This window comes from Lichenostomus cassidix, chromosome 8 (genome assembly GCF_008360975.1).
Source record: "Lichenostomus cassidix isolate B80296 chromosome 8, HeHo_3.0, whole genome shotgun sequence".
NCBI classification, from domain to species: domain Eukaryota; kingdom Metazoa; phylum Chordata; class Aves; order Passeriformes; family Meliphagidae; genus Lichenostomus; species Lichenostomus cassidix.
In genome coordinates this window covers 24,319,297-24,327,801 of record NC_139489.1, presented here as the reverse complement: position 1 = coordinate 24,327,801, position 8,505 = coordinate 24,319,297, and the positions used below count along the sequence as shown (strand labels likewise).

General features: G+C 50.9%; 1 protein-coding gene across 1 annotated transcript; it reads left to right on the top strand.

Annotated features, from left to right (window-relative positions):
* The first annotated feature begins 1,372 nt into the window (after positions 1-1,372).
* LOC146434118 (flavin-containing monooxygenase 1-like) lies at positions 1,373-8,254 on the top strand. Its single transcript, XM_085068487.1, has 9 exons — positions 1,373-1,562; positions 3,029-3,201; positions 3,372-3,560; positions 3,637-3,799; positions 4,151-4,293; positions 4,607-4,806; positions 5,327-5,682; positions 6,268-6,340; positions 7,501-8,254. The coding sequence occupies exons 2-9, from the start codon at positions 3,076-3,078 to the stop codon at positions 7,841-7,843; spliced, it is 1,593 nt and encodes a 530-aa protein (XP_084924613.1). The 5' UTR covers positions 1,373-1,562; positions 3,029-3,075; the 3' UTR covers positions 7,844-8,254.
* The last annotated feature ends 251 nt before the right edge of the window (positions 8,255-8,505 follow it).

Here is an 8,505-nt window from a genome sequence, read left to right as displayed (position 1 = left end):
ATATTCATGTGGTATCACTCACTGTATCTAGTTCTGAACTGGATTCCTCACCAGAATCAGAGCCAGCCTTGCTGGAAGCAGCTGCAGCAAAGGCATCTGGTCCCATTTCTATACCAGCAGCTCATCTTTGCCAAAAACAACTTGTTCTTTTAGAAAGCTTCCCTGGACTGCCCTCCTAAAAGCACTAACACCAACCTTGGAATGCTGCCACAGTATCCCTCTAAGTGCAAGTCACTTGAATGCCTGCTGGGAAACTCAGGAAAAGCAGAAGCATATAAAGAACAAAATATTTGCCTTAGTGGATTCCCTACTCTTTTTTGCTGAGTGCTGGCAAGCATCTTCGCAGGTGCAAGGTTTTGTGCATCTGGAGAAAGGTCCAGTGTGAGGGAGAGCATGTGTGAATCCCAACAGTTTCAAGGATGTGCAAGACTTGTTGCTCATTTGCCTTGCTAAACGTGTCCCATTGGCCTCTGCAAATCAAAACAGGACCAGAGCAGAGCTGTTGGACACTTCATTTACCACCCTCAGTACTGCAGAGCTTGGATGGGTTTTTCTCTGCCTCCCTTGTGGACTCCTTGGTTATTCAAGCTGCTGAAAGAGCTGAAATCAAATCTGGGGCCACTGCCCTGGGTGTGTCTTCATCAGTGACAAGGTGAGGCTGGCAGCTTTGACTGTGTCCCCTGCACTCACCCTGCAGAGCCCAGTGAGTTTTGCTGTCATCCCCATGGCACAAATACCTTTGTCTTTTTCTAAACACTGGTTTTCCTAAAGACCCAGCTCTCTATCAACTCTCTCTCCATGGCTTCTAAATTATCCATGCCGAGCTGTATTCATTTGCAGGGATTTCATACTTTCTCACCTGTCACCCCTAAATATATTGAATGGCTGGGGGCAAAGCCCCATCCAAATCCACCCTTATTCCTTCCATTTCCATGATCATTTACTCCTGGAAGATACTGGGATGGGTTTTATGTCCTGCATTGATATTTCAGGCAACCATTCCCCTTTGTGCTCAGGACATTGGTACACTGGGTTTTGTGGCTGTTTCACACTCTCCCAGTTTTCATGGGCATCCTCCTGCCCAGCACTGGCACTGTGGTGTGGCTGATGGCACAATGCAGCCTCCATGCCCTGTGAGCAGTGACCACTAAACCAGCTCTCTTTCCTTGAAGGTGCAAAGTCCTGACAGAGCCCTGCTGTTTGTCTGCAGCCTCAGCTCTCTTTTGGAAAGCAGCCGTGGGACAAGTGAAAACATCCCACAGCTGGAGCCACCCCCTCACCCATGGGTCCTTCCTGGCATGGCTGCAGGACACAGCTGGAGAACTCCACTCTCTCCTAGCCCTTTAGGGATCACCAGCCAGGCTGTCCAGCTCTGCAGGACAGCAGGAGGCTCCAGCCACTCCTCCCACTGCAAGCCCTGGTTGTGTAACCCCTGTGGGAGTGGGGTGGCTGCCTGCCCTCCCTGCCGTTCCAGAGCTCCACGTCTCGCCTATAAATCCGGAGCCAGAGAGGCTCTCTCCCCGCGGCAGAGGGGACACGGAGCTCAGTATCTGGGGCTGGAGGTGAGTGTTCCTGGGGGGCTGAGAAACCTTTCCATCCCTCCCTACCCCATGGCTTGGCACTTCTGAGGTTGGCTGCTCTGGATGATTGCAGGGACAGTGGGCAAAGTGTGGCAGAAACAGGCACGGAGTGGCAGAGTCAATATTTCTTGGGTGTTCTTTGTAACTTCTCTGCAAGAGGGTAGGGAATGAAACAGCATCTGCAGCTGGGATGTGATTGTGATGCCAGTTAGCTCCCACCATGCAGAAAAAGCCTTCCCCAAAACTGTTAACAGTGAGCAACCATGCTAGCACTTTCTTCATTTACAAAGGAAAAAGTCCAAGTTCTATTCCGACCTGGGAAAGTAGATTATTCATTAGGTGCTGCTTTACAACTGAAAGTTGAAATAGTTCTGGAGAATTTGGGGAGGTTTAGAAAATACTGTGTCCAACCCCATTTTTTCACTGAAGACTTTCTTTTTCCTGATAAATACTCCATCCTCTGTGTCTGGTGGCAGATGTACCACCCTTAGTGGCATCCTGGTATGCTGAATGAATAACTCAGCTGAGCAGGGTGCTCCCTCCAGCTCTGGAGTTAAACCCCAGATTGCAGCAGCACCCCCAGGGCATCTGCATAGGGATCTCTGCTCTAGCAATGTCCAGCCCAAGCCATGGAGCCTTTCCATCATCCCTTGTTTTATTTCCTGGCACTATCAAGAAGGATTTTGATCTATCATCCCACTGCAGCCCTGCGAGCTTTGTAGGGTTGGATGTTAACCCAGGAGCCTTTCAAGCCTCAGAGCGGAGCTGCTTTCAGCCCTGCAGCAGACACAAAATCATCCTCAATCCAAGGTGGCCACACCTGTAGCCCCTTTATCAGCCTCAACAGCCTTGTCAAAATCACCACCATCTTCCCTGGGGATGGGGACAGGACCCTGAAATGCAGACTGAATAGTCCCAGTGCATTTTTTAATTTTTTTTTTCTGAGTAAGGCAGGGGCAGATAGCCAAAGATAAAATACTTCAGCCTCCGGGAGCACATCAGATTAGGGGTGAGCGATGGGTGCCCCGCCCTGCCCTGCTCCCCACACCTGCTGGTGCTGACTTTGCTCCACTTCCATGTTTTAGACCACCGTTGTCAGCATTTGCAAGTCTGATAAGGCAGGATAGTTTAAACACAGCTTGTAAACAAAAACTGGCAGTGAATTGTGGCTCAACTACATACTTTCAAAGCCAGTTTCCAGAGCAGCTGCAGGGGTTTGGAAGCAGCCCAGGAAGCACAATGTAAAAGTGGATAGATTTGTAAAATAAAGGGGCAAAAGAAAAAAGAAATGATGGTTTAAGACATTTAATCCAACTTGTAAATGAAGAGCCCAGGATGCTGGTAAAGGGAATGAAGTTTGGGGGTAACATATAGAGAAATCCCCTGTAGTGGGCATGCCAGGAGCTGCTCCCAGAGAGCATGATCACCATCTGTGTGGTTTCTCCCAGGTCAAGCCCTGTTATAACAGCCCAGGATCCCAGCAGAGAGCCCAGGGATGAGAGTGGCCGTGGTGGGCGCGGGTGTCAGCGGGCTGGCAGCCACCAAGTGCTGCCTGGACGAGGGGCTGGAGGTCACCTGCTTCGAGCAGAGCCAGGACATCGGGGGGGTCTGGCGCTACACGGTGAGCCAGCACTGCTGTCCCCCTTCCCTCGGGAGCTGCAGCTTTGCAGGATGGGGAGCAGGATGGGGCTCTGGCGGGTGTGGAAGGGCTGGGAGAGCTTGCTGGGTTCTGAGCTGTCCCGGCTGCACTCCCTGGGGACCGTCCTGATGCACCCCGTGGTGCCATGGCAGGAGCACATCGAGGCCGGCCGGCCAAGCCTCTACCCATCAGTCATCAGCAACACCTCCAAGGAGATGTCAGCATTCTCAGACTTCCCCTTCCCTGAGGATTTCCCGGTGTTCCTGCCCAATGCCCAGTTCCTGGACTACCTGCGGCGCTATGCTGAGCACTTCAGCCTCCGGGAGCACATCAGATTAGGGGTGAGCGATGGGTGCCCCGCCCTGCCCTGCTCCCCACACCTGCTGGTGCTGACTTTGCTCCACTTCCATGTTTTAGACCACCGTTGTCAGCATCCGTAAACACCCCGACTTTGCCACCACGGGCCAGTGGAATGTGGTCACAGAGGCAGATGGGAAGCAGACATCAGATGTCTTTGATGCTGTTATGGTTTGCAGCGGCAATTTCTCCGAGCCATCCCTCCCCCTGCACTGCTTTCCTGGTACAGTATAGGGCTGCCTGTGGTCACCTGCTTCAAGGGGGTGGGGAGAGAAGATTTAGGGGTTCCTTGGGGAAAATCCTTCCTTCCTTTTGTGGTCTCTGCATTCCTAACCTGCTGGCATGAACAGCAATACATTCTTGTGCTTCAGCAGCTTTCTCTATGAGACCCCATTTTGGAGAGGAAGAATCAATTCTGTGTGCATGGGATGGAAGGCTGGACCTCCCTGAGTCCCTGGTGCCCAGTGATGGCCATTCCTTGCTCTTGCCATCTGGATTGGTTTTTTCACACCAGTTCTCCCAACAAAACCCATAAATGCTCAAGTACTTAAAAGCTTTGTTCCCTTTTCCCGAGGCATCGAGAGGTTTCGAGGGCAGTACTTCCACAGCCGGCAGTACAAGCATCCCGACGTGTTCCAGGGCAAGCGTGTCCTCGTGGTGGGCATGGGCAACTCGGGAGTGGACATCGCAGTGGAGGCCAGCCGTGTAGCTGCAAAGGTGCCACCACCCAGCCACCCCAGGGGTGTGGGGAAGGGGACACTGGGGACAATAGCTCCGTGTGCAGTCACTGCAGGGACATGGTGTACAGTGTTTCCGAACCTGAATTTCTTTCTTGGTCAAAAACCTGCCTTGAAAGCAAGCTGGTTTTCTTCTTGTCTCCCCTTTCACCTCCATCACCAGTACCCAGGAGGTCTTTAAGATGCTGCTGCTGCTTTTCCATTGCACAGCTGTCTGCCCCATGCCTCTGTGAGTTACTTTATCAAGAAAAGTGGCAAATTCCTCACCTGAATCACAGATTTTTCTCTTCCAGGTGACCGTTAGCACCACCCGAGGAGCCTGGCTGCTGGGGCGTGTGTTTGAGCATGGCTACCCATGGGATATGGTTTTAAACACTCGCTTTATGAGCCTGATCAAAACCAACCTCCCCAGAGCCCTTTCATGGTGGCTGATGAACTACAAGGTGAACCAGCGGTTCAACCATGAAAACTATGGCATTCAACCAGAGAAGAGGTACTTGGTGGCTCCCATCCCCTGCAGATGGGTTTGTGGCGTGGGCAGGGGGAGATGTTCAGCAAGCAAAATCAGCCAATGCCCATACTGGGGTGATGTCCAATGGGTATTTTGTAGTCCAGCAGGGGAAGATAAGCTCCAGCCCCCTTACGTGGTGAGAAATTAGAAATTGAGCATGCTGGAAAAGCCTGGGAAGGCCCAGAGGAGTTTTCTTCATGAGGGTCCCTGGGAAAAGAGGAGAGGGAAGGCTTAAAGCATGGATCAGGTCTGAAAAGAAATTATTTAAAGAGTAATTGAGTGAATGGAAGAAGGAGGCAAGAAGTGTATGTGAATCACTCATGCTGTGGGACAGGGTGACATTGGTGAAACATGTCAGTGTTTGAGGAGTGGGGCAGGGCTGTTAGCTCAGAGAAAATCACACCGCCAGGGCTGAGCTGGTGGGGCCAGGGCGAGGAGGAGCAGGGGCATCAGCAGGGTTTGTCCATGGTTTCTCATTCTCAGAGCCCCTGGCTCTCCACAGCTGCCTGGTGCGTGAGCCTGTGCTGAACGATGACCTTCCGAGCTACATCCTGACAGGCAGGATCACCATCAAGCCCGGCGTGAAGGAATTTAAGGACAACTCCATTGTTTTCCACAACTGCCCTGAGGAGGAGCCCATTGACATCGTTGTCTTCTGCACAGGCTACAACATCTCCTTCCCCTTCCTAGAAGAATCAGTCATCAGGGTGGAAAACAAGCACGCATCCCTCTACAAATACGTGTTCCCAACCCACCTTCAGAAGGCCACCCTGGCTGTCCTTGGGCTGATTAAGCCCTTCGGGGGCATCATGCCTGTGGCAGAGATGCAGGCACGCTGGGTGAGCCGTGTCTTCAAAGGTAGGGGAGCAAACAGGAGCCCTCCTGTGTCCCAAAATGCAGCTCAGACTGTTTTGTCCCTCCCCCAAGAGGGATCCCTGGAAATCCCAGAGCTAAGAAGTTCACTTCAGAGTGGACAAGGGAACATTTTCAGAGCTCAGAATTTGCAGGTTATTTCACTTCAGTTAAGCTACAACAATATGAGTGAGGAAAGAAACCTACTGGAGTTTTGTCTGGGTTTTTAAATAAAAAAAAATAATAACCTCATGGAGGGCTGGATCAGGGCTACTCCATAGAGACAGAGGAAGCTCTGGGGTTTCTCTTTAGGATGATCCTCTCTGGGGCTTGCACAACCCATCTGACCCCACATCACCTGCCTGTGCTCTGACAGCACAAACCTGTAAGAGCAGGAAAAGGTGTGGGTGAATTTGGAACCTCATGGAGGGTTGGTTTCTGGCAGAATTGCCACTATTGAGCAAATTGCAGGCAATGAGACTTTCCTGCCCTCCCAGGGTAGGAATTCCTACATTTTGCATCACTGAATGAGCTCACAATTTCCTCCCCCCAGGAGTTAAACTCAGCAAGATGCTCTCCTCTGTCTTCTAGGCTTGTGTCAGTTGCCTTCCCAGTCTGTCATGGAGAAGGAAGTAAATGAGCAGAAGAAAAACCAAGTCAGATGGTAAGTCACTCCCCAAAGCCCCAAAGGTTTTTTTTGTGGATTGAAAAATCCCTGGAGTTTTTGGGGCAGCAACACACAGGCTCATATTCTGTACCTATTCCCTGCACATATGGCAGAGGGGAGGGGAGGATTCCTGGATCCAGCCTCCCCTTTACTCACTTGCATCAAGCTAGTGTAACCTTTGATTTGACACTGATATTTTGCCTGTTGGTGACAGGAAGAAATGAATTCAGGGTACTTAAGACTAAAGCTTGCTTGGGAGTTGGAGAAGAGCTGAGGATCCCCCAGGGACTGTGAGATAAAATGGCAGAGAAATTAATGGTAATAAATGCAAAGTAATTCAGCTAAGGGAGGTGGCGGGGAAGCCAACCCACAACCAAGGAGGTGTACACACATATTGTCTCATCTCCCAGCATGGAGACATGACTCAGGTGTCTGAACACACTGGCATGTGGTTCACAGGCAGGCAAAAGGCTAAGAAGTATTAGGGAATGAATGAGACAATCCCAGGAAACTGGGTGATATATTAATCCATGGTTCCCTTAAATAGCTGTAGGAAAAAGGTATAGAAAAGTGAAACACAGAATTGCACAGAACTGTTGTACAAGGCTAAATATCTGTGGGCTTTTTCCGCCCACTGAAGGTGGGACATGAAGCTGTGAATTCTGCAGAGAAGGTGAACTGGAAGCAATTCCCCAATTCACTGTGTATTCTTGCAATATTTGGTGGAAATGAGCATTAGGGATACTAAAGGGTGCCACCTTTCTCATGCTGCACATGACTTCTCTGTAGAAAGCAAAGGAGTTTGGGTTGTTTGTTTGTTTGTTTGTTTATTTTGAAAAGAAAAACAAAACTGATTTGCCAAAGTCTGTTAACCAAGATTCCCCAAGGTGAAGGGGGGAACAGGTGCAACTTGTGAATAAAGAAGTGAAAGACTGATTGACATGACCCAGCACCCTTTTACAGGTGCTGGGTCCTGGACAGGATTTGTGTCCAGACAGACCCACGTTCCCACACATGTACATCCAGTCCCTCCCTAAAACATGCCCAGTTGTGCTCCAGATAAAATAACAAGGATGCAGAGGACCTGCACTGCAGTTCCTCTCAGCCCTGCTGACACCAGCCTTTCCCCTGCCTCTTTTTTTCTCTGATTCATCCAGGTTTGGTCTGACCTTTGATGAAGTCCTCAAAACTGAGTGGCTGGACTACCTGGACACACTCGCCTCCTTCATCGGTGCCAAGCCCAGCGTGCTGGGGCTGCTCTGCACAGACCCTTGGCTGGCCCTCACCATCTTCTTTGGCCCCTGCTCCCCCTACCAGTACCGACTGGGGGGTCCTGGGTGCTGGCAGGGGGCACGGCAGGCCATCCTCACCCAGTGGGACCGTGTCCTGAAGCCCACAAGAACACGAGGCCCTGCTGGCTCCTCCAGCTCTTTCCCTTTTCTCCTGACTCTGGTGGGGCTCCTTCTGCTCCTGGCTGCTGTGATTTTTGGTTTCCAGTAGCTTTTCGAGCCTCTTTGTTTGCTGTTTGGGTTTCTTGGTGTCATTTTTGGGGATTTTTTAATCCTGTGGGATGTTATCTCAGGTCAGACAGCTACTCAGTGTGTCACAGGACTGCAGAAAAAGATTTCAGTAGATGGCAACAAATTTTTATCTCCAATGTGCAGCACAAACCTCTCTCTGCCCCAGCTCATCCCCAAGCACTGCTTTGCAGACCCCATTAGCCAAAAATCCCAGTGAAAGGGCACTGGTTGTGGTGGTTTGTCACCCCTGAGTCTGGGGCAGGTACCCTGTGGCCTGAGCACTTCTGACTTTTCTTCCCTGCATGCCCCGCCATGGATAACCCTGAGGCTTTGTTTTGTGCCTGGAGAGACTTTAAATGAATAAAATCTCAGTGGCTGTGGCAGGAATGTGCTCCAGGTGCCTCCCTGTCCTCTCCTTGTGTGCATGGGAAGAGCTTGGGGTGGGAAACCCGTGTCTGAGTTGGGACTGTACCACCAATTTTTGTGGGCAGCTCCCAAGGCTGGGACTGCAAGGACTTTAACTGACCTCCCGAAATCAGGCTGCACTATGCTCCATGTCCCACATCCATGCTGTCTGCTGGCAAAAGGAGCATGTTTTGCTGATTTCCTGAGCATGCCAAGTGAACACATGCCCAGCACAGT